The following is a 22,881-nucleotide window of genomic DNA, read 5'->3' as shown; positions in this document are numbered from 1 at the left end:
GCGGGCCGGGCCCACCTGGCCCCACCTCCGGCCCCTCCTTCTGCCCAGGTGCCTCCGCAGCACCGGGCGCACCCCGGCCGGAGGCTCCGTGGCCTCCCCCGGGCGGCCTCCCCCGAGCAGCCTCCCCCGGGCAGCCCGGGCCCGGCCGGAGCTTTCCTCTACGGGAGCGCCGAGGGGTCCGGAGGTTCCCGGGGAGCGTCACCGAGAGGTGACCTCCACCTCCCCGGGGGGAGGCTGCCCAAAGTCTGATGCCTCAACAAGGTGTGATGAAAGTCTGATGGCAAAAAAAAATCGGGACTTTGCAAGTTGGTGGAGCACCGAGCCTTTATAGGTGGTGGTTTCCCTTCTTTCTCCTGCTGCCTCCTGGATTTGGTCATCCGCCCGCTGCGGCAGTCGTGCCCCAAGGGCTGGGCTCTCCAGCCCCAAACCTTTCCACCTGCCCCTTTGTGTGGCATTGGGACCACAAACCCCTGTCTGGGCCCTGCAGGCGGTACAAGGAGATGATGGCCAGAGTTGGGGCAGCAGCAGTGCGATCCCTTCACTCTGCTGCATGCTGGAAAGCAAACGGCACCGACCTGTTCGGAGGTGCCCTGCCAGGCAGTAAAGCCCCCAGCCTCCACACTGCGAGCCTCCTTTCTTGGTACCAAAGCCTAAAGACGGGGACTTGACCCCAGTTTTTTTTTTTTTTTTTTTTTTTTTTTTTTTTTTTTTGTGTCAGGTACAAAAGGAAGTGTACACACAAATAAAAACTGAGAGTTAATGAGTAACCTCAGTTAATAACAAATGCTGGGATTTTCGGGAACTTTAAACCCCCAACAGCCATCAAAACGTTAACTCTGAAGCATGGCTTTAGGGTAAGGTCCTCCTGCCTTATATTTATTTCTACTTCCACTGCATTTTGAGGGTCAAAATGCTGTAGTTTCTTTTCCAGTGAGAAGCATTTCTCATTTAATCATGTTTTGAAATCACGCTTCTCACAATCTTTTCCAGCCACAAGGCACCCAGGAACGCCAACAGGCGCGTACTGCTGTAAAAGGGAACCAACCCCGACCGCGTCACAGACAGGCAGCACCCGAGTGAAGCGAATTAACCTGATGGGCAAACAGGGAAGGGAAGGGGAGCTGGAACCTCGTGGGCCCTTTGGCTGCAGCTCGGGGTGATGCCTCCCCAAAGGTCTTGCCGGGACCCAGCCAGACCGGCAGTGCTGGGAGCTGGGGGCAGCCCGCGCCCTCCCTGCTGGTGCTGCTGTCGGGACGGCTCCGGGCCGGGACTCGCCTGTAATTAGTGGGGCTCGCGCCCTCACTGACAGTTAGCCTAACTGCTGCTTAGGCTGGGGCAGGGAACGGAAACAACCTGCAAACATCCATGTGAGCGCAGCTCCTGCACGCCCTGAGCACCACAGAGAGGCCGGGGGCCCTGCAGTCGTGTTTTAGCCAGGATTCCAGCAAAAAGCACAGCCCTGCCCGCAGGTACAGGCGGTAGAGGGATGGAGACTGCAAAACTTTCCTCCTGGGAGCGCGGTGCTGGAGAGAGCCCGGCCAGCTCTCCGCAGGAGCCCCGTCACATGAGCCCCAGACATTTAAAGCAGATTCCCTGGCACCTCTTGAAAGCAGAAACCAGATGGGATGAAGGAGCCACGCAGTACCGGAAAGAGCAGTTTCAGTCCACCTGCTGATGGGCAAAAAGAAAGGCTTGTATGTTATGAGCAAAGGACACAATATCTCTGCAAGATATGCAGGGCACACGTGCTGGCTGATATTTACAATGCTTGACTGAACAAACTGTGCAGGGTATACAGAGAGACAAAGAAAGTCAAGGAAAAGGGGAAGGGGAAGAGGAACTGTTCTGAGAAGAGAAGCCAATAAAGTTGTGTGGAATGAGAAAGCCTGGGCCTCTGCACAAAGCTGTTCCACAAAACGTCGCTGCACTGCAGAGACCTCAAAGGGGCTGTGCGGCAGTGGGAAAGGATGGTTCAGCTCCCTACCAGGGCGTTTCTGCACCCTAGAGATGGGGGCCACGTGAATACTAAAGTGGGAGAGCAAAAGGTGCAAGTGCTGGGGAAGTCAAATGGCAAAATTTGAGCTGAGAAAGTGCCCAGCACTGGTCTCTGGTACTTCTTCACTGCTGCAGAGCAGAGCAGAGGAGGGGGCTCCAGAGCAGCACCTGTGAGCTCGGGGCAGTGACCCTGCGTGTGCCTCACCTGGGTGGGGACCATCACAAAACATGTTCCTTGCAACATGAAGGGATGTGCGCTTTGAGGTGCATTTATTATCCCAGTGAACACAAGCAGCTGAACAAGTCTGCGAGCGCTCATGCACACTCCCTTGTACTTGTTCCAGGTGGAAAATTTTGCTCTTTATCCTCGGCCTGCCGTTAATAAACACAGACCGCCCCCTTTGTGTGCTTCGCCCTCCTGCAGAACGCCTCAGCGTTCACTCCACGCTCCCTGCACACAGCTGCGCTCCTGCTCAGCCACTTCCACGGCGTTTGCCCTTTCCAGCTGATTTTGTGGCACAGAAACAGCCTTGTGAGCGCTGCTGTGACGTAACACCCCGCAGCGTGGGGCTGTCTTTGATCCTCGCACAGGCAAACGGCCCGGAACAATCTGCCTTGGCATCAGCGCGCGGAGCTGCGCCCTGCAGATGCAGATCTCCCCGTGCCGCCTTCGCAGGGGCGCGAGGTGCTGGTGCAGCCAGGCTCCCCCGCCGGGCCCTGAAGGAGGGAGGGAGGAGGTGGGAGGAGAAGCACACGCGGAGAAACAGCTCGTGTCTCTAGGGAGAGCAGGTCCGTGCCACCAGGGCCACGTTTCGGTGGCAGCAGAGCACGTTTAAGGGCCAGCAGAGCAGCCTGTGGCTGGATGAGAGCAGCTGCAGCAGGCACCATCCCAAATCCCATGGCTGAGCCCCCGCAATCCTCTGCTCCTCCGCACCCTGCTCAGCCTGGGCATCCCTCGCCCGGGAGCCACCACCCCGGTGACACCACAGTGGTCACAATGGCCCCGGTGGCCCCGGAGGCCCTTGTGGCCGGCACAGTCCTCAGCAGCTCCACCACCTCCAGCCTCTGTCCCAGATGTCCCCACACACCGGGGTCCCTGCCGGGAAGACGTCCTCGCAGGTGGCAGCCCCAGCTCGTGGTTTGCAGGAGGGATGCACGGTGTCCCCTTCCTGTGGGACACGGGGGTGGGAAGCCCTCGTCCTGAGGGTGGCTGGGGCAAAAGGGGTGCTGAGGGGGGATGGCTGGGCTGGTGGCCCCATTGTGGCAATGCCCAGGGGCTGGGGTGACAGGAGACTGCCCTGGTGGGGTGGGATTTGTCCCTGCGTGTCGAGGAGGAAGCGGTGCCAGTGGGAGCATGGCCTGGGCAGAAGGCACGGCGTCACCCCAGAGCACAGCCCTGGGAGGGTTTTGCTGGCAGGAGCTGGTGGTGCCTGGGTGCTGCATCGTGCTTGGACGGTTTCATCCTGCAGGCACTGAGGGCTCGCAGGGAGGCACCAGCAACGAGCTCGCTGCAGTCCCCGTGTGGGATGGTGCTGAGCTGCTGGAGACGGGGCTAAAGGCTGGGGAGAGCAGGGAGGGGGAGCAATGGGGCAGCCCCCAGGGGAACCCTGGCTCAACTGGGTCTGAGCCCTCCCCGCTCCGATGGCGACTGAAGTCAGCCTGGCCCCTGTGACCCCACCTGTGCGGATCTTCTCTGGGAGACGGCGGGCAATTTGGGAGGGATTAGAGACCTAAAGGCATGGCTGAATGCAATAGGATTACACGGGACTCTTAATCCCAGCTCCCAGTGCCATAAATAGGGACGTGGATGTCGAGCTGGTGTTTCCCCTCAACAAGGACCACGTAAGCAGGTGCCCTCACGCAGGGATCCTGCCAACTTCGGTGCCCCACGGGGTGAGTGGGAAGCCCCAGGCAGGAGAACCCTGGGGCAAGAGCAAAGCCCAAAGCTCATCCCACCCAGCACTTGGCTCCTCCTGCCTCTGCCCCTCACCGCAGAGCACGGGCAAGGCTCACACGTCCGAAGGCATCTACGTGACTTAGCAGTTAGGTTTGCAAAGCAAGCAGGGCCTCACCTACACACCCCAGATGCACTACCTTAATAACGTGAATGCCTCCCTGCTGGGCGGATGCAGTTGCAGCAGCACGGTCGTGTGCGTACTTGCCTCTTATCTGTCAAAGCGGGCGAAGCAATAGCCTGTAATCATGCAGGTAGAATCGGCTCTGAAGCAAACCAACGTGTGCTGAGAGCAGGGATTCACAAACCATGCTGACATGGAGGTAGTGGTGCGAGGTCTGCCCTCGGGACTCGGCCCCCAGCGTTTTGCCCTCCGTGGGCAGTGCTGGGAGCCCCGGCCTTTCCTTGCAGCACTGTGCAGGTGGCTGCCTCTGGGAAATGAGAGACAAAAAGAGGTGATAAACCTGGGGGATCTCATCATTTCCCTCCGAGGCTGTTAAGGAGATTTCTATAAATGATTCACTGGTGTCCCCCTCGTAATAGGTTTAGCAGCTGCTGTTCAGAGCCAGCTACCCAGAACCAAAATAGAGCACCAGGTAAGCCATGGCATCACGGAAAATAGGAAACCTCTTTACACGGTTAAAAATAAAGCCAGTCAGCAAAGGGTTTATTTAGGACACCCAGGAGTAAATAGGATAATTGCTGGGGGAAGAGCCAGTTTCCATTGGCACAGAGGTGTCATCAATGGAAACAAGATAACTGAGTCACGGCTAAATAACCAGAGCAAAAATACTCCTGCAGCTGAGCACAGCCTGGGAGTAGCCAAGGGGCACAAGGCAGGGCTGCATGTTTTTGGGCACATGACCACACCACGTCCTCTAGCAAAGGGTTCTTACAAGCACAAAACCAAACCAGGCTGTTTCTGCAGCTCTTGCCCCCCCACACTGTGCACACCCATGTTGATGCTCATCTTGCTCCAGGGCTTCAGAAATGTGGCCCAGCTGACTGCAAGGACAAGCTTGCCTCACTAGCTTCAAAAATCATATTTTTCCCTTCACTTTTGTGGTGAAAAACGACACTTAGAGGTATGCCCAGAGCAGTCAGCACAGAAGCAGGAGGCAGGGAGGCATTAAGGGGCTGCCCCACAAAGGATGGCGCTGCCGGCTGCCATCGCTCGCACGCCCCAGTGCATCTCCTGCTGCAGGCTGGTGAAACCATTTCATGGCTGGTTTGCCATGGCTGCTGTTCGGGGAACACTGTACGTGGCTATGGAAGAAGCAAGTATTACCATTATTTATAAATGAGACCCCGATCTGGGACCAGAGCTCTGCTGTGCCAAACATTGAAGGAAAAAACAGCATCCCCCCAAAGCACTGGGAGGATGAGCCCAAGCCGCTCAGCAGGCTTTGGTTTATTTTCAGTAAGACTTTTGGCCACTGGGGCACAGCTCTCGTGTTGGGGTGCTAAGCACTGCAGGAGGAAGGCAGTGGAGGGGCAGGCAGTGTGTTTGTCTGACATTTCTTCTCCACAGATGACTGAAAAACAAGCAGCCCCTGGCAAAGACCACAAGAGACCAGAGGAGATGGAGACGACCAAAGCGGCGCAGGATGCCCGTGGTACCCCTCCCACCCCAAAGAGGCAGCTGTCCCCAGCAGGTCACCACAAGGACCAGCCGCTGGCCTCTCGCTTTGTTCCCTTTGTTGCCCATTTTGGGGGCCGTGAGCCTGACTCCTTCAAGTTTCTCTTCTACACACCAAACTGCTCCAACTCGTACAGCCCCTTCTACACCGCGCAGCGGCCGACCTGCGGGTACCACTATCGCCACGACACCGATCACACCAAGAAGGTGACAGACGTCTCGAGCGCCAACATCGTGAAATGGAGACCTGTCCTCAACACAAAGCCATAGTCCAAAGCAATAAAGCCACGCAATGAAAGCAGCAATCGGTGTGGCTCCAGCTTCCCACCTGAGCCCGCCCCGCAGTGACCACTGAGTCAGGGGCCAGGCGGCGAGGTCACGGCTTTGCTCCCCACACAGCACAGATTTTGTCCTAACACCCGGTCCAACTTGTCTTGTCATTTATTGCCAACTATTTAAACAGAGGCACGGGGTGTCAACAGTGCATGGCTCTGCAGGAGTCACCACCCAGCCAGGCTCATCTGCCTCCGTCCTGGCCTTAGCACAGGCTGCAAAACCTGGGGAGGTTTCACCACTTCTCTGGTTGAGCCTCAATTCTGCTCCTCCTCTGACAGGATGCTTTCGTTGTGAGGCTTCCTGGACACAGGCAAAGCATTGCTCTTAGTGATGGGGAAGGCACACTTCATTTGTGCTGCTCAGACAGGAGATGCCCCAGGAGCTGAAATCCAGCTGGGCACCGCTGCAGCTCTCTGCAGGAGGCAGCGTGAGGCGTCCCCGCTTCCACATGGAAGAACTGGGTGCACTGGGAACACTTGGCGAGCTCATATCCACCCTTCACACGCCCTCTTTCTGCTATTAACGAGCACCCAAACATTAGGAGCTCCCCGTGTTTCCGGATGGGCCCGGGGCGCTGCCGGGGCCTCCCGCTGCTCACAGCCTCCGTTTGCAGCAGGGAGTTGAGCCGGCCGCCACTGTCGACTGCAGGATTAGTACATCCAATTAGCGCTCCTCATCTAATTCCTTTTTCATAACTCTTTTATGCTTATGTAATGCCACCTACTTTAGCAGAGTTATTCCTAATTTACTTCGGAGCAGAAGCGATACCACGCTCTGCAACACATACAAGTTGGGCTTTTGTCTGAAGCATGTCAGGTCTAAAACAAAAGTGCTACAGGATGGGCTCTCTGCAGGTAGAAATTCATTAGTTACACTGATTTCTGTACTCGTGGAGGGTCTGGTCCCTGTTACTTTGTTAGGATATGCTTTTTTATCTCCCAGTCCTCCCCTGACTGATGTGCTTTAGTGAAGTGACACTTCTCCCCTCCCTGAATTTCACATTGATTTCTCACCTGGAAATCCTCCAGCAGAGTAGGACTAAGGGAGACCAAGAAGACAGTAACAGCACAGGGACCTCTGAGTTTCTTTTTACATTGATTTTGGTGCAAAAGTTGCTGCTCACGTGAGCTCACACAAAATTGTAAATGAAGTAGATTAGGAGATTACACTCTCAAGGAGCAAATTCCGCCCTCCTAATCTTCTGCTGGGCCTGTAATCTGCAAGACTTTCCCATTTTACCTCCTTTCTATTTTAACCTCGAACGCCTAATGCTCCCAGTAGGTGCCCATCCCCACCCTGCTCCCCATTGGCCAAGGAAGGATTTGCTGGGTACTTAAATGTCACCCCCTGGTCTGCTTTTCTGTGCTCTTTTTGTGCTTTTAAATTTGCTTGGGCAGAGAGAGGACCCCTGCGTGCGTCACCGCCAGCACTGAATCGCAGCAGTCAGTGCACAAAGCAATTATTTTTTCCGACACTGTGATCCCTGCAACGCTGGGGACACTTGGACTTTAAAGGCAAGAAGCAAAATTTAAAGGAAAGCCCCCAGAACTTCATCAAACATCCACAGATTTTCCATTTGGGCTGCAAAGTGACTGGCGCTTGGTGCGGAGATGGGGAACATGGACGGGAAAGCCGTGGAGGAGCTGAGTGCTACCGAGTGCCACCAGTGGTACAAGAAGTTCATGACGGAGTGTCCTTCGGGCCAGCTCACCCTCTATGAGTTCAAACAGTTTTTTGGCTTGAAAAACCTGAGTCCATCAGCGAACAAATACGTTGAGCAAATGTTTGAGACGTTTGACTTTAATAAGGTAAATATTGTCCTTCCCACTCGACCTGCTGCAGATTGGCTGTGCTCTGCTCTGTGTGTGAGATCGCATGTGTAGTATTTGGGTGTTAGCAGGTATAAATGTGCCTCTAAAAGTGTGTGGTCTGATTCTCTGCTGCCTCATAAATTGTAAAATAAGCTCAGTAATGTGAAAAAATGGGTATAAGATACCCATCAACAGAAATTCCTCACCTGCTGAGTGTTCTGGAAGAAGAGGCTCTCCACAGATTATTTCCCTTTTAATTTTAAATGATCAGAATTGTGGGGTTTTACCTGGCAGGCTGTGATCCCTTTAAAATGAAGTGCCCTTAAATATATAAATAAATAAATCCCTAAATACCTAATGTTGTGGCAGAGAGGAACCCAAAAGTGAGCGGCATATGAGAACATGGGCTGTCCTCCTGCAGAAACAACCAGCTCCTGAGCTACCCAGCACGGCTATGGTGTGCAGAACAGACTGGATTTGTTTTCCTATTGTTTTAAATTACAAATGGATTGCAGTTTCGTTGACTTTATGTGTGCTGCCATTCCCAGCAGAGATTTGCATGCAGGGCTGCCAGAGTGCCCAAGCGGTGCGGGATCTCCTGTGAGATGAGGAGTATGTCTGATGGCTTCATGAACTTAATCCCACTGAAAATAATACAATTTAGGCTGTAAATCCTTCAGGTGATTTTACTTGTGCCTAGGGCTTTGGCTTGCTCACTGCCTGGTGTTTGAATGTGTGCCTGGAAAAGGAATTGATGCTCAGGAAATCCTGGCTGGGAAGGGGCTCAGCAGTGATTTGCTCCTAATCCCGATCTTGCAGCAGTGGAGCAGAGCAGATTTCCTCTGGAATTGGCCCCAGGGGGCAGTCCGTGGCTTTGTTCATTGACAAGACGCTGCCTTATCCTCTCCAGAAGTCCTCCCATGGTTTTGTGGCAGGTATCGTTTTCCACTGAAGTGCTTTCAGTGCAAAGTGTGTGGTACCAAAATCAACAGTACGTGCTACCGAATCGCTCTGCAGTGCTGGCACCAGGCATTTCAGCAAACTTCCTAGAAGTGGTGAATGTCACCGGGCAGCACATAGAAGAAGGCTGGTGGCACAGGAGCTCTCCCCAGGCCAGCCCTGCACTGGTACTGCAACCTGGGCTAGAGACCCTCCTGGACGTTCCCATCACCACAGAGTGAACCGGTGGTGGGCAAACTCTCCTCAGAGAAAGTCAGAGATAAAACTTGGTGCTTTTGACATGATCAAGAGTGAACCAGATGCACAAATGGCCCAGGGAAGGAGCGGGGCCTTCCTGTGCCAAGACGTCAGCAGGGTGTTGGGTGCTTCCTGGGTTCACTTTTCTCATGGAGGTTTGCAAGCCCCTTTACAGCAGAAAAGAACTGAAGTGTGAAATGTTAGGTAATCCATCAGGGCTCATCTGCATAGGCATGTTCTTCTTTGACCTTTGAATTACCGCTGCTTTGCACAAGGAGATTCCTTTAGCACAGGGTGGCTTTCCAGGTTGTTAGTCCCCAAGCCAGGAGCACACATCGAGTGGAGTTTGTTGTGTTTGTTTATTATTAGCACACAACAAATGGCTCTTTGTGGGTTAAAACAGAGCCCTCCCAATATGGGGAAGTGGCATTATCCGTGGGGTCTGCCAGAAGTGACCGGCAACATCCCTGCCCAGCTCTGAATCTCACCCAGCTTCTCACCTTCTGCTTTCAGGACGGCTACATAGACTTTATGGAGTATGTGGCAGCCCTGAGCTTGGTCCTGAAAGGGAAGGTGGATCAGAAGCTGCGATGGTATTTCAAGCTCTACGATGTAGATGGGAACGGCTGCATTGACCGAGGAGAATTGCTGAACATCATCAAAGTGAGTGGGCTCAGCTTTTCCCTTTCTTCCCCAGACGATGGTTATTAGACACTGGTAGACAGAAGGGCTGTAAAAGGAATATTCTAACCCAAAAGACACCTCCCTGGTAAATTAGTAGGCACTGGCCAAACCCCTGCTTGTCCTCTGCCGGTTCCCCAGCAGACCGGCCGCCCTCGCTGGACCTGTCTTGGCCTCACTGCCCCGCACCTCCCCGCGGCACCTGCACGCCCCAGCATGCAGCGAGCCCTTGCCTTCTGGTGGCAGGTTGTTGTTCCACCACATCCACTGAAACCCAGGCTGAGATAAGCATCTGAATTTAATCTAAGGCTTTTCAGAGGTGAACAGCTCCTAGCTTATCCCAGTGTGCCCACTTAATCTTTTAATGCATTGATTGCAATTTAAAGTGATTTTAATCTCCAGCTTTTTTAGAAAGGACTCATTTATTCCTTTCAGAACATAAAAGACTGAAAAAAGTTTAGCCTCTCCTGTCAGACCACTTAGCCACTTTTACTGGTAGATATATAAATATGCATAATGTTCATTACTTGTTCCGTGTGTCCTCCTCTCCCTGCAGGCCATCCGAGCTATCAACCGCTGCAACGATACGATGACAGCTGAGGAATTCACAAACATGGTGTTCGATAAAATCGATATAAACGGAGATGGTGAGGAACTTCCTTATGCAACGCCAAATACTGCCCTCACATTCCTCCTTCCCCGCGAGTTCTGGAAGCTGGATGTCCCCAAATAGCAGGACATCGGGCTCTCTGCCAAGGTTTAGCTCCCACTCCCCTTCCACATCACTATCTGTGCTGGGCAGGGTTTAGCTGCGGGGGGTTTGGGCCGTATGGTACCCAGGTAGGGCCTCATTTTTCGTCCTGTGCCCGTAGCTCCTCTGGGCTGGCTTAGAGGCTGCAGGTGGAGGCTGAAGGCTGCAGGGCCTGATGAGCCTTTTCTGACTGTGTTTTTGCAGGTGAGCTCTCACTGGAGGAGTTCATGGAGGGTGTACAGAAGGACGAAGTGCTGCTAGACATCCTCACCCGCAGCCTGGACCTGACGCACATCGTCAAGTTGATCCAGAACGATGGGAAGAACCCACACGCCTCGGAGGAGGCAGAGGAGGATGCCCAGTAGGCTCCAGGACACCTTCCCTCCATCTTTTCTCCCCCCTTCTCACATTATTGAAACAAAACAGGTTGTGACTGTGGGGAGCGGCCCAGCACCAGCGTGACGAGGCGTTAGAGCATCCCGCTAGCACAGGACTGGCGTCCCCTCGAAGGCATCGCTCCTGTGGCAGAGGGCTGGGCAGGACACAGGGCACGCCGGGCACCGACTGGGCCATCCCTTCCTGAGCACAGCCGTGCTCACCCTGCAGCAGGACGGGCTGGGTGAGGAGGGGGAGCTGCAGTGCTGGAAACACACAGCCACTGTGGGGCCACCAGCACCCGCCGCTGTTCGGGTGCCTCTGAATGTTGCTGCTGCGTAGTCGTGCAGAGCCTCCCCTCCCTGGGTAGGGAGAGCCAGAGCATGCAGTGCATTAAACTAACAAGACAAAACTTACACCGAGCTAGTGGCCAACACCAGCATCCACATAACGTGTGCGTCTGGACACGCAGAGCTCAGCTGGTATGAGGGGTCTGCTCCTGCATGGGGACCTCTCCAGGGTGCAGATGTGGTGCGGTGCAACAGGGCGCATCTGCCTGCAGAGCCCTGAGCTCTGCAGAGGTGAGCGTCCCCTCTAAGAGCAGGGCAGCATTTGAATGTACGAGGCCTAGAAAGCAGATCTGAACCTTCCCTTTCCATACACATTTCCAGAGCATCCTCAATGCTTTCCCCCAGAGCAAGTGAGACCAGTGGGTTTGGTCACTCATTCTGTGATTTGTTATCATATTAGTAATTATTAGTGATATTATAAGATAAAAACATCTATCGCTAGAAAAAGAAGAGTAGTGAATGCAGCAGCTTTCCTTTGTTTTAAAGCATTAAAAACAGAGAATGGTGCCTTTTTTTTTTTTTTTTTTTTTAAACAACTTTAAGGGTTTGCTATTCCCTGAAATACCTGGAAGGGCTGCAGTGGCAGTGACCTGAGAGGGACTGGTTTCACATGCGTTTGTAGGAATATTCCTGCATTTTATTACTTGTACGATAAACCAACTCCCGTGCAGGTTATGCTTTGTGGCGCCCTCAAGCATTCTGTGTTTTTACCTAGTCGTCTCCGAGCAGTTCAGATGGTGCTGGTCGAGATTGCCCCGTGCCACCTTTGGGGCTGCGCCCAGGGCCAGGCTGCTGGAGAGGAGTTTCCTCATCTGGTGGGAGCTGGTTTCAGGTGTGGTGAGGCAACACGGGGCACCAGGAAGGAGCTCTTGCCCAGCTGAATGACGTGTGACTTATCAATGGATGCTTGCAGTTTGTAAGCAACCTTCTGACCATTTTTCCTGTGCGTCTTTTTCATTTGACAGCAGTTTACCTGAAAGCTTTTGTACTTCCGATCTTATAGTGACCTAATAAAGATATTTTACAAGTTTATTTCAGGTTGTGCTTTTTCTTTCTGTCAATCAACCATTCTGCTTCCAGCAGAACAGATTAACTCTCTGATGCAAGGGCAGAGACCTTTGTTTTGGCTTCATTTACACAGTTCTTTTGCAAGACAGCTCCGTCCTGCCCTTGTCCTCTGCCCAGAGGGAAAGAGAGCCCCACCAGCAGCTCCTCCTTCAGCCTCCCTCTCCTCTGCATTCCCAAGAAGCTGTAAGAGGCCCCAACAAGCCCAATTTCTATTTAATGGGAAACTCCTAGAGACAAAATTATTCTAAAAGGGCTGCCTCAGAATAGCCGACTGGCCAGACACCTTGCAGACCTCAGCGTCTCTCTCAAAAGGATGTTTTTTTTCAGCCTCAAAGAAAGCAAATTAAAAATAATTAAAAAGTAATATTGTGACTCTCTCTGCCCTAATCATGCCTAATGAATTTATTTCAAAATGGTGGCTGGCAGCTGAACAGCTGCCACAGGAGTATTGCTCACTCAGTGACTGCCACTGGTGAGCGCAGGAGTGGCGATTTTGGGGAGCGGGTGTTGAGGGGCAATGGGCGATGCCCGGGAGGCTGCACAGGTCTGAGGCCAAGGCCCAGCTCTGCCCCCGGTTTGCAGGGACTGCACTGGGAGCTCGGCTGTTAGGAATCACTGCTACACCAGAGATACTCAGCGAGCGATTTTTGGTGGCACCACGCAGTTATCTCCATGGGGTTTAGATGTCTATTTGGCAAGGGCTGCAGAAGGCTCAGCCCTGTGGAGCCCTGGCGGTGGGTAGGCCGCTGAGCCCCCGTGCTGGCACCACACCATCCCTGCAGTGCCCCCATTGATCCAGTACCTCCTGTGTGCCCTACAGCACAGCCCCAACATTCCCATGGCACACATCGCATCCCAGAATACCATTAGATTACCTTAGGTATGAAGCCTTTAAGGGTAATGCGTTTGAAACTCCAAACTTCTGAGGTGCGCTTTGGTTTGAAAAGGAAGCAGAGAAGTGAGTAATTCTCCCATACAGCCAGAGCTCAGCACCGGTGTGGTGAGAAAATGACCAGGTGCAAGAAGCCGGCCACAAGAAGCCACCAGGGCGAACAGCACCGGGCTATGGATGTCCTGGCACAGCTGCTCTGGTTTTTAACACAGCACTGTAAAGGGAAGCTGCACACAGGTGCTTTGGGGATGACCTGGACACAAAACCTCCCTCTGGGCAGCCATCAAACCCTGCTACCCACAGGTGAACCTCCCCTTGCAGGACACCAAGGTCAGACAAATAAAGAGTATGGCTAAGCACAGCGAGGTAATTATCCTCCTTTCTCCTTGGCCTCATTACTGCTGCTGCCCAGGACTGTGCTCAGCACCTTCCCTGGGAATGTCCCTTCCCAAGCACCCCAGGACGTGCTGCCTCCTCGGCTCCCAGACCCTCGCAGCCAGCCCCCTTCAGCAGCAGCCTCACCTTCAGCTTCCTAACCCGATTATTCCACCTCCAATCCTCCCCAGCCTTGGGTACATCAAGCATCAGTGCAGGTGGTAAGAAGCTCAGAAAATCAGATGGCATTTGCCCTTTCCGAGCCATCCCGTTTCCACATTTAGACCAACAAGAAATCCGATCAGTCAAATCCAATTCCCACTGGGCTGAGAGTCTGGAAAATGGATTATGCAGAAGGTCTGGCTTCAGTACCTTGATGTGAGTGTCGAGTTGGGTTTGGGAGGAGATCAAAGTGTTTATACCTGTGGATTTAAACAGAGGACTAAGACTAAAGCACCTTGTGCTTTCTCGACAAAAGATCACAAGATTGGTAAGAGATTTTCCACTGGGTTCTGCCAGCTCTAACACAAGGGTTATCCCCATGGGCACTGCTGCTGCCTTGTGTCTGAGCCCAGCGCTTCACTTTGAGCCCGAAACTTTGCAGTTCCTGTTTCAGTCCTGGCAGGGGCAAAACAGGCGCCCTCTCTCGGCAGCACCACCAAGCAACTATTTGAAATTCCTTTCAGAAAATTTATATTTATCGTATGCATGCTTCTCATCGCCATTACAGAACAGAAAAGATTCCTTTCCTACTCTACATGCAATACCATCACCATCTCTGCCTTATGTTTCTTACCCGGGTTAGCTGCTGCACTCAACTCCTATCGCTTCCCTTAAATCCACTTTGTTTTTAAAACCATAACTGTAGCCACTCAGGCCTTCAGCTTCATTCTGAGTCAAAAACACTACAAAACAAATTAATAATCCTTTATTAAATTCTTACAAAATTTCTACCACCAGCCACACGAGTGCTCAGTGTTAGGATGCCCTCTACCACCCCGGCACAGGACTGCGGGTGTGGGAGGTGCCCGACAGCTCCTCCAGAGCCTGGTGAAGAGAATGGAAATTCAAAACATTTACATAAAACTACGGTATTCAACTCCATAACTAAAAGTTGTGAGAAGCAGAAGAGAAGTGCATTACATTGCTTGAGATGCTGAAACTTGGGGAATTAGAGATTTGTACCTATTGTGAAAGCATTGGCCCATGAGTTGAAAAATCAGCAAAGTGAATCTTTTCTTCCAGGCCCTGATGTTAGCCGGAAGCGAGGTTTTTCTTTCAGGTCTTTGACTGATAAACTATTGACTTGAATGAGCTTTGAACAGCAGAAAAAAATCTAGAAGTCTAATCTAGTCTGATAAGTAGACAGGCCACAAGCGAGTGTATTTACAGAGAACTCTCAGAAAAGCTATTTAGAAGTGGAAATGTATATGCATTTGAACTCTAGCACTGATTGTGCCCTACCCTGAATACTTCCTCCCAGTCTGGAATTTAAACATTGGTTAAATTGACAAAACCAGCAAAATGATCACCTAACGAAGGATAACTGTTGTGATTAAAGGCCACAAAAAAAAAAGGATTGCAAATCTCTTCATGGACATGACTTGGCCCAGTGATCCCATGGGAAAATAAGTAAAACAGAAAAGCTCATGTTATTTTGCAGGTGAATATTTTTTTGTAAAAAATCCAATAAATCCGATGAAAGTGAATGAAAGTATTAGTCAGCTCAAATTCTTCCCATATAAACATATTTATATAGATACATGGGGTAGCTGTATAAACAGTAAAGCTCAACCTACAAGCTGCACAAATTTTATATCTGTAGCATAGCTAGTTTAAGTCCAGTGTAAAACCACTGTACTACTTCAGTAACTCACTTGGATTTTTCTGTCACTGGTTTCATCCTACGGTCCTGCTGACAAAGCAGCTCCAGCCCTGCCATCGTGGTGAGACTGCTGAGCAAAACCCAGCTCTTCCTGCATCCTCATTCCACAGGGCACTTCTCCCACTGCAGGGAAACTCCTGGAGGTACTCCTGGCTTGTTCCATTTTCACAAAGCAGAGAAAACTATCTTAAAACAATGATTCAGTAAAAAAAATAGGGCCTCAAAAAGCAGATCACATTCATGCAAATCTGTCCTCTAGATGTAGCTGTTCAGAGGTACAGTTCCTACTGCTGCTTGGCAGGGAAATACCATTTTTCCAGCCCCACAGAAACCTGTTTGTGTGGGCGTAAGGAGCAGACTCTGGTCCACAGCAGGAGACACAAGGAGTTACTGGTCCACCTGCCCAGCTCATAGATTTTATTTCCCTCTACTGTGTGCAATCTTAACTTATATCTAATGCAAACCTCATAATGTATTTCTCCTTTGATAGTGATACAACAGTGTTCAAGAATTATACATTATTAGTAGTGTAATCTACTAAACGCGTACATATTACAGAACAGACTTCCTGACTGCATGAAGTCTGCCATCGGAGCACCTCAATTCTTGTCCCTTTTGGTTTGACGTTTGTACCTGCGGATGTTAACGACACAGGCACTACTCTGTGCTGGAGATGGTACCACAGCATCAGGATTTCTCACTTCCTGATTCTGTCGTCAGTGTTGGATACTGCGCAGGATCCACTGCAGTTAGCCACGAGAAGTTTGTTCCTTGGGGTGTAACCAAAAGCCAGAGCTGGCAAACATGGTGTTGTGTACACAGGAAGACTTATTCATGGGCCAAAAATAGTCTCTGGGTACCAGGTGTCCTTGCAGCGCACGGGTTTTAGATTGAGATACGGCTTCTTAAACCACTGAAGTTTTCGTTTGGATGCCGAGATTGCATTAACAAGGAAAGCTACTACCGCCCTGGAGTAAGAGAGCCACAGCTGTAGTCTGCATCACGCTTTCTGTCATGTCCAAACTGGGTGCTCTTAAAACAAAGCACTCTTCCGCCTCTGCTCCGAGATCCATCCCCCGGGGTTTACATCCATCTGCAACATCTTCATCACCCACTTGTCTTTCCTGGCCCCGTCAATGAACTCATCAAGGGACAGCTGCCCTGTGTATGAGATGAGGAGGACGCAAGATGGGGAAACAGAACAGGACAGATAAGAGGACAACAGGAAGCCAAAACCACCTCCTATAGTTCAGGAGACAATATTCTAATAAGACAAAAGCTATATTTAAATCTCCCCATATAAACTATATAGGCCAGCTAGCTAAAAAAAACAAATAACCACACCATAACCCAATCCATTCACACCTGCCCTGTCCCTTTGGCTAGCACGAAGTGTTGCATTGGCTCACACATGCAGCTCCAGGAGGAGCTCCACTGCAAGTCTGGTCCTGCAGGCTCTGATTTGGCTGGAGCATTGGCTATACTCAGGCTGGGACCTGCTCTCTGGCTACCAGGGACTTCCAGAGAACAATATCCATGCAGCCTCAAAATCCAGAAAGAATAGCGAACCCTGGGTATTTTACGTTAAAATAATATTATTTCCTCCTGTTGTACCAAGTTGCTCTTGATTCTGACCACGAACAGACCAAAATCAAACCCAACACGTCTAATATGACTAACAAGACAATCCTAAGTGATTTCTTGATAAACATAATTAAAACTAGCCTGCCCAGCACAGATAACTTTTCATTATGCATGAACGCAATCTGAGACATCAATTCCTTACCGTCCCCGTTCTCATCCACTAACTGAAATATCCTGTCCACAACCTCCTCTGGTGTGAGCAGCGGAGTCCTCTCCTCCACCTCTGACCGACACACTTTCTTCAGCTTGTAGATAGACTGAAAAGAAGATCATAGGTTAGAAAAAAAGGTTTGGAAAAAGAGCAGTGATTAAATTTGTTATTTTACCAGCAGTGTAGAGGTCTCATAAAGGCTGCAGTTTTAATCTTTTTCTTAAAAAATCCCCCTCCAATCTTACGCTCACATGCACTGTGCCTTGAAGCTGCTACCTCCCATCTGTTTCCCTTATACAAACGGATCAGACCTCACAAGGCAAGAGTTTTCACTAGAAAAAAAATCTAACTTTTCAGTGCAATTTTTTCTAAGGCCTGAGCAGACCTGAGGCCAGGCACACCTGGGTTTACCCAGCCCTCTCTCCCAGGGAGCTCATGCCCAAGCTGCAAGATCAAACCTGTATTAGCACACATTTTGACCCCTCAGTTTCCGCTCCACCTTGCCACTGGAAAATGGCAGGTTTTTATCTGTTCCTCCCATCTCATCCAAACATGACAACCACCTGTTCATTATTATCTCTGCTCATTAGGCTGAAGGGTTTTGTCTGATGTCTTCCCAGAGAGGGGATTAGCAAGGGCCTAACACAGCTCTGGCCAATTCCTGTCTGACCTCAAAACTATAATTGAACCTGCCCCAGTCTGGCTCCCCAAATGCTCTCCCACCTGCCCCTGGTGAGGCAGGTAACAACCTAGTTGCTTTTTCCCAGCTGCTGACTTTCTAAAGAACTTGCTTTCCATAGACTCAACTTTTCTGATGATGTCTCTTGATTCTGCATTTCCCCCCAAATCCTAAAGTTGATAACCATTGATTCACAAACCCTGCTGTGAAAGGGTAACAGCACCCACATCGCAGGGGTGACCAGTACAGTCACTAAAGTATTTACCTGAAGTTACATAGCAGTAAAAACCCTGGTGTCCATCTGTCAAACCACGTGCCTCCTCTCACACCTTCACAGTCACTAATTAAAACTAAACATAAACCCAGAAAGGAATAATTACAAATGGAATTACTCTGCTAATTTATACCTCCCACTGTGCTCTTGTCCACTGCTCAGGCAGAAAACTTGCTCCTGTAAGGAGCAGGGGGTGAAACCTTCCACTACCTAGGGCAGAGAATTTTGGTGTAAAAAGTCTGGAAGTAAAGTCAGAGCAGAGACACAGGAACCCCACAACAGCTGCTCATTGCTGGGGGAGTTGACCCCTCACCCCATCGGGCTCCACCAAACCACTGACCCTTTCACCAAGGTCAGGCATTTTCCCTTCATCACTACCCTTTAGCTGCTTTGAAACCCAGTTATCATAAAAACTGTATGCATCATGATGTTGCCAAAGAATGATTGCTTAAATAACTGATTAGGTAATGCCTACTTACCTCAACAATTTCTAGCAGCTCAGGTTTGTCTATGCAGCCATTCCCATCCTTGTCATACACTTTGAACGTCCACCTCAGCTTGTGTTCCAGTTTTCCTCGTAAAACAAGATTCAAGGCAGCCACATACTCCAGAAAATCAATGGTGTTGTCCTGAAGAAACAGAAGAGGATCTGAATTACACAACTGTGTACAGTTGACAGAAATCTCTTAACAAAACCTGGATTAGAAACTGCCAAAAGACACTCCTGGGGACAGTAATTTCTGTGCCATTTAGAGGAGCAGAGCAGCAGTGAGCACAGCCGTGCCTCTCTGCAGCCAGGTGTCCCCAGGCATGACAGTGGAGAGCAAAACAACTCTCCTGCCGTGCAGTGCTTGGGGGCACCCGCCAGGACTCCAGAGAGGAGTTTAAGTTTAAACACCCTGAGACGACAGACAACACAGATCACAGGAGGATGGGGAGGCAGAGGAGGATTGGTGCCGGAGGCATTGGCAAGTCGAAACCAGAATGTCCAAATTGGCAAACATGCCTTTACTTTCGAGTATCTAAAATCAATATTTTGTTATGTGCCACCTATTCTGACTGCATATATGCATGCATGCTTCCTCCATTGCATATCAAGCCTGAGTTGGACTTTCCTCCACTGTAACCCCTCCCATCATAATATATATATATATATATGTTTTTTTTTTTTTTTTTTTTCAGTTAGCAGCCTTGGCTATTTAATGATCTTAAATATAACCGCCTAACCTTAAACCTTTTAATCCATCCACAACAGTTGAATAAGAGTATTTTGTCCTTATTTAGCATATAGATTTATGAGATAAGCCCACCCCAGTCCATACAGAGCACTGGAGCGTGCTCCTTCTCCAGCAGCCCCATCACCCTTACCTTGCTCACGAAGCACAATAAGGAGGGTGGAAACTGCACTGAAAGACCTCCAGCTTACAGAAGGAAAAGGCAGTGACAAATCCACATAAAAACTCCTTGCTACTTACCCCATTCTTATCAAAAGCTCTGAACATGTTTTCAATGTACTCTGCTGCTTCTCGGTTATCCTGGACCCCAAAGAACCTCTTGAATTCATGCATGAAGAGAGTCCCACTGGGACATTCAACCACAAATTTCTTATACCATTCCTGCAATTCAGCAACATCAATCTCTGCTTGCTCCCCTTCAGCATTGGTGAACTGCTGTCCCATTGTGCTCCGTAAATCAGAAGGGAGAGAAAAGGAACAAAAAGAAAATCCGAAGTCCTTTGCTTGTATTGTCCTTTTAACACTTAGTTGCTTTCCCTCTTTTTTGCTTCTTGCTGTTTTGTGCCTTTATTTGATATTTTGTCTTTTAATTTATTCTTCCTCCTTCTACAGGCTGCATTCACCTCCACAGCTCTGTGTGCTCACTTGGTGATGGTAGAGTTGCTTCTCTTCATTAGGGAAGAATAACACGTGGTAGCAGACATATAAAAATAACTAAGACCATTAGGAGATTCCCACCCATGGGTCACAGAGACCTTCAGATGTTCTGGGCTGTGCCCTATTTAGAAGCAGACTCCAGAGGCTCAGGGCACTTCTGCACATTAATACCTTCATTTGGTAGCTGAGCTTCCCTTAACACATCACCTATAACCCTGCTTACTTCATCATTGTTTTTCTTGAAGAAGAAAAAAGGTACAGCAAGCAAGTTTCCTAACAGTTTCTCTGATAAAGGTATATGCCACCTGTTTGTAGGGGACGCACCAATGTTTGAGTGAAATAGGGCATATTAACAAATAACACTTACTAAGAGGAAATCCTGATAAAAATAAGCACATACAACTCCACTTACATAAGGAAAAACTGCTAATAGGACTACCAGCATATAAGGTAAATTGAGCAAGTTCCCCAGACTTTATTTTGTACAAAATAATAGAGAAAATAATTAAGTGCACGTGGAGGCAGAGGTGGTTATTTGTCTGCTTTCCACATTTCATTACTGAAATTCTCAGTTGGTAGTTATAGGTAGCTTTTATTTCTATGTACTCACACCCAAAGTTGAGGTTTCTTTACTTTTGTGCCTTTTTCTGTTAAAGTACTTCTGCCTGTTGATTTTAGGCAAAAACACAGCTCTAACAAGAGCCTCTTTCAATTGGTTACTTGCTTACCAAAGAAGCCTGGTATGGGGCTCTACAGAACCATCCACTACCAAAGATCCCAATCCCTACACAAAACCTCCTGTTCTCCCTTCCTGCTGGAGCCACCAGCTTTTACCCACATCATACCAGGTGTTCCGAATCCAACCATTTATCTGTGTCAGCTGGAAAGAAATGACCTGTAGCTATAAATGTGCCTGAGCCAGGCTGATGTGCAGATAGGATTCTCCTTTTAAGAGGATTGGAGTAATGTTAATGGGAAACAATGGTCTCCCCATTGTAATAATGCTAAAGACCACCAGGATTTAAGCTGTTCTTTTCTAGAAATAGATTGTTTTGGAAAGAAGAGTTTCTAATTTGGAAAATCACAGGTTAAGAGTCATCTCAAAAATGCTACTGCAGAAGTATTTCATGTCTGGAATAAGGCTTTCTCTGGATCTGCTTATGCTTCTAAGCACCCTATCAATAATTGTGTAAATATAGATATAAAAAATATGCACACAGATTTGCTGGAACATAGCCCAACTTTATGCTTCTCTTCTTTATATCTAAGTGTGCCTTGGCAATGGATGGATTCACTTAAGAGTCTTAAGCAAGAAGAGGATGAAAGCTATACAGCAGAAATAACAATAGGCAGAGAAGACCAAGAGAATTATCAAGAAGGTTAAACTCTTCTCTTTTAATGAAAACAGATTATTTTTTGTGGACCTGATAAGTTGGAGGATTTGCATTTTTTCCCTCTCTGGACCTAGAAGAATGCAACAGGATCAACAGGCTTAATCCTTCCTTTTACAACTGCTGCAGACAAACTTCAACCCCTGAATCTAAGATAACCTGTATGCCGCAGAGCAGTGTGACATGAGGCTCATTAAGAAGTCACACTGCGTCTACCCACCAGTGTTTGCCTTTCAGCCAGGCCTCCTAGAAGGAAGTCTTTGCCAACTACTGTTACCGTCATATTTGTTTTGTTGCATTTTCCATTTCCCCGTGCTCAGTTGCCTTTACCGTACGAAGGGCTTTTCCCCTTGATATTTTTTTCACTTTGCCTGACACTGGTGTGGTCACGGCTTCCCTACCCGGGTGACAAACAGCTTTCAAGAAGCGGAGGAGCTTCTGCTGGGGTGCAGGCAGGGAGGGCTTTGCACGTTTTGCACGCCGGTGCGGAGCCTTCCACCATTTTGTGCTGTGCTCCTGCGCCGCGGCTGCAGGCTGGAATGTGAGCGCTGGGAGCACGGAACAAGACTCTGCATGCCTGGGACATTATGTTGCCTCATTGCATAATTTTGTTTTGCCTTATGGGAACTCAGTGATCTGTTCCCAGGAGAGAAAATGGTTCCTCTTTGTTTTGATGACTACAATCTTTTTCAGCTAGGAACAAAGGACTGAAAGAGACTTGAGTTACAGAGTCTAACTGGTGCTATTGCTGGTATCATGACATACAATCACGTTAATAAAAGTGCTGATGGTTTTTGGCACTGAAATTAAATCCCATAGCTCCTGGTAAGAAAATTCCTCTGCATACACTCTCATTGTCCTAAGTGCGTAGTCTGCAGACTGCTGATAGAGCTGCTGTCTCCTAGCCAGCAGAACATCACTTTATGATGTACAGTTTATCAACTAAATGAGTTCTTTATATGACTTTAAAAATAGATGCAGGTAGAGGTAAATATAAGCAGAGATAATTAACAATAATAAAAATAAAAAGAATAAAGAGGTTGGTGCTATTTGGCTCCTTGGAGGTTTAGGATCAATGCTTTATAAGGCGATACATGCTAACAGAATATTACACCCAAAGAGCACTGGATGATTAGTTGCAAACAGGTAATATCTGGTTACGTGTCCTGCCTAGCAAGCTATCCCTACATTATCACCTATACAGTTTAAAAGCTGCAGTTTCCCAGCCAAGAGGATGGAAAAAGAGACGGCTTATTTCCCGTCAGCTCACCGACACAACATGCTGCCACATGCTTCGGCAACGGCTGGTAGAAACTCAATAAAAAAAAAAAAAAAAAGCCCTGCAGAGGGCTGGGAAGACTCATTGGCTTGGCATCTGCATTGCCATTCAGCAGAGGCTGGAGGAAGGAGGCAGGGTGCAGGCGGGCACAGCTGCCCGCTCCCAAGGGACCGGCTTTAATGAGACAGGAGGCAAATTGAGTTCCTTTGCCCCCGCTGCAGCAGCCCTCGTGTAGCCAAGCCGCCTTGTTCCCTTCTGTTAA

The 22,881-nt window shown here is 49.5% G+C and overlaps 2 protein-coding genes across 2 annotated transcripts; one reads left to right on the top strand and one right to left on the bottom strand.

The window, feature by feature from the left end:
• Positions 1-7,534: 7,534 nt before the first annotated feature.
• Positions 7,535-10,729, top strand: LOC309886952 (guanylyl cyclase-activating protein 1; the record flags this gene model as incomplete). Its single annotated transcript, XM_082778296.1, has 4 exons — positions 7,535-7,732; positions 9,446-9,595; positions 10,170-10,260; positions 10,569-10,729. 4 exons carry the CDS (start codon positions 7,535-7,537, stop codon positions 10,727-10,729), a joined length of 600 nt encoding a protein of 199 aa, XP_082634422.1.
• A 4,995-nt stretch (positions 10,730-15,724) lies between these two features.
• On the bottom strand, positions 15,725-19,736 carry GUCA1B (guanylate cyclase activator 1B; the record flags this gene model as incomplete). Its single annotated transcript, XM_082778213.1, has 4 exons — positions 15,725-16,470; positions 17,096-17,210; positions 18,537-18,686; positions 19,533-19,736. 4 exons carry the CDS (start codon positions 19,734-19,736, stop codon positions 16,343-16,345), a joined length of 597 nt encoding a protein of 198 aa, XP_082634339.1. The 3' UTR covers positions 15,725-16,342.
• Positions 19,737-22,881: the final 3,145 nt, after the last annotated feature.

Source organism: Aythya marila (assembly GCF_965140915.1).
Source record: "Aythya marila genome assembly, chromosome: 24".
Taxonomy (NCBI): Eukaryota; Metazoa; Chordata; class Aves; order Anseriformes; family Anatidae; genus Aythya; species Aythya marila.
Note: the sequence above shows the minus strand (reverse complement) of the source record. Positions and strands in the feature narration are given on the sequence as shown.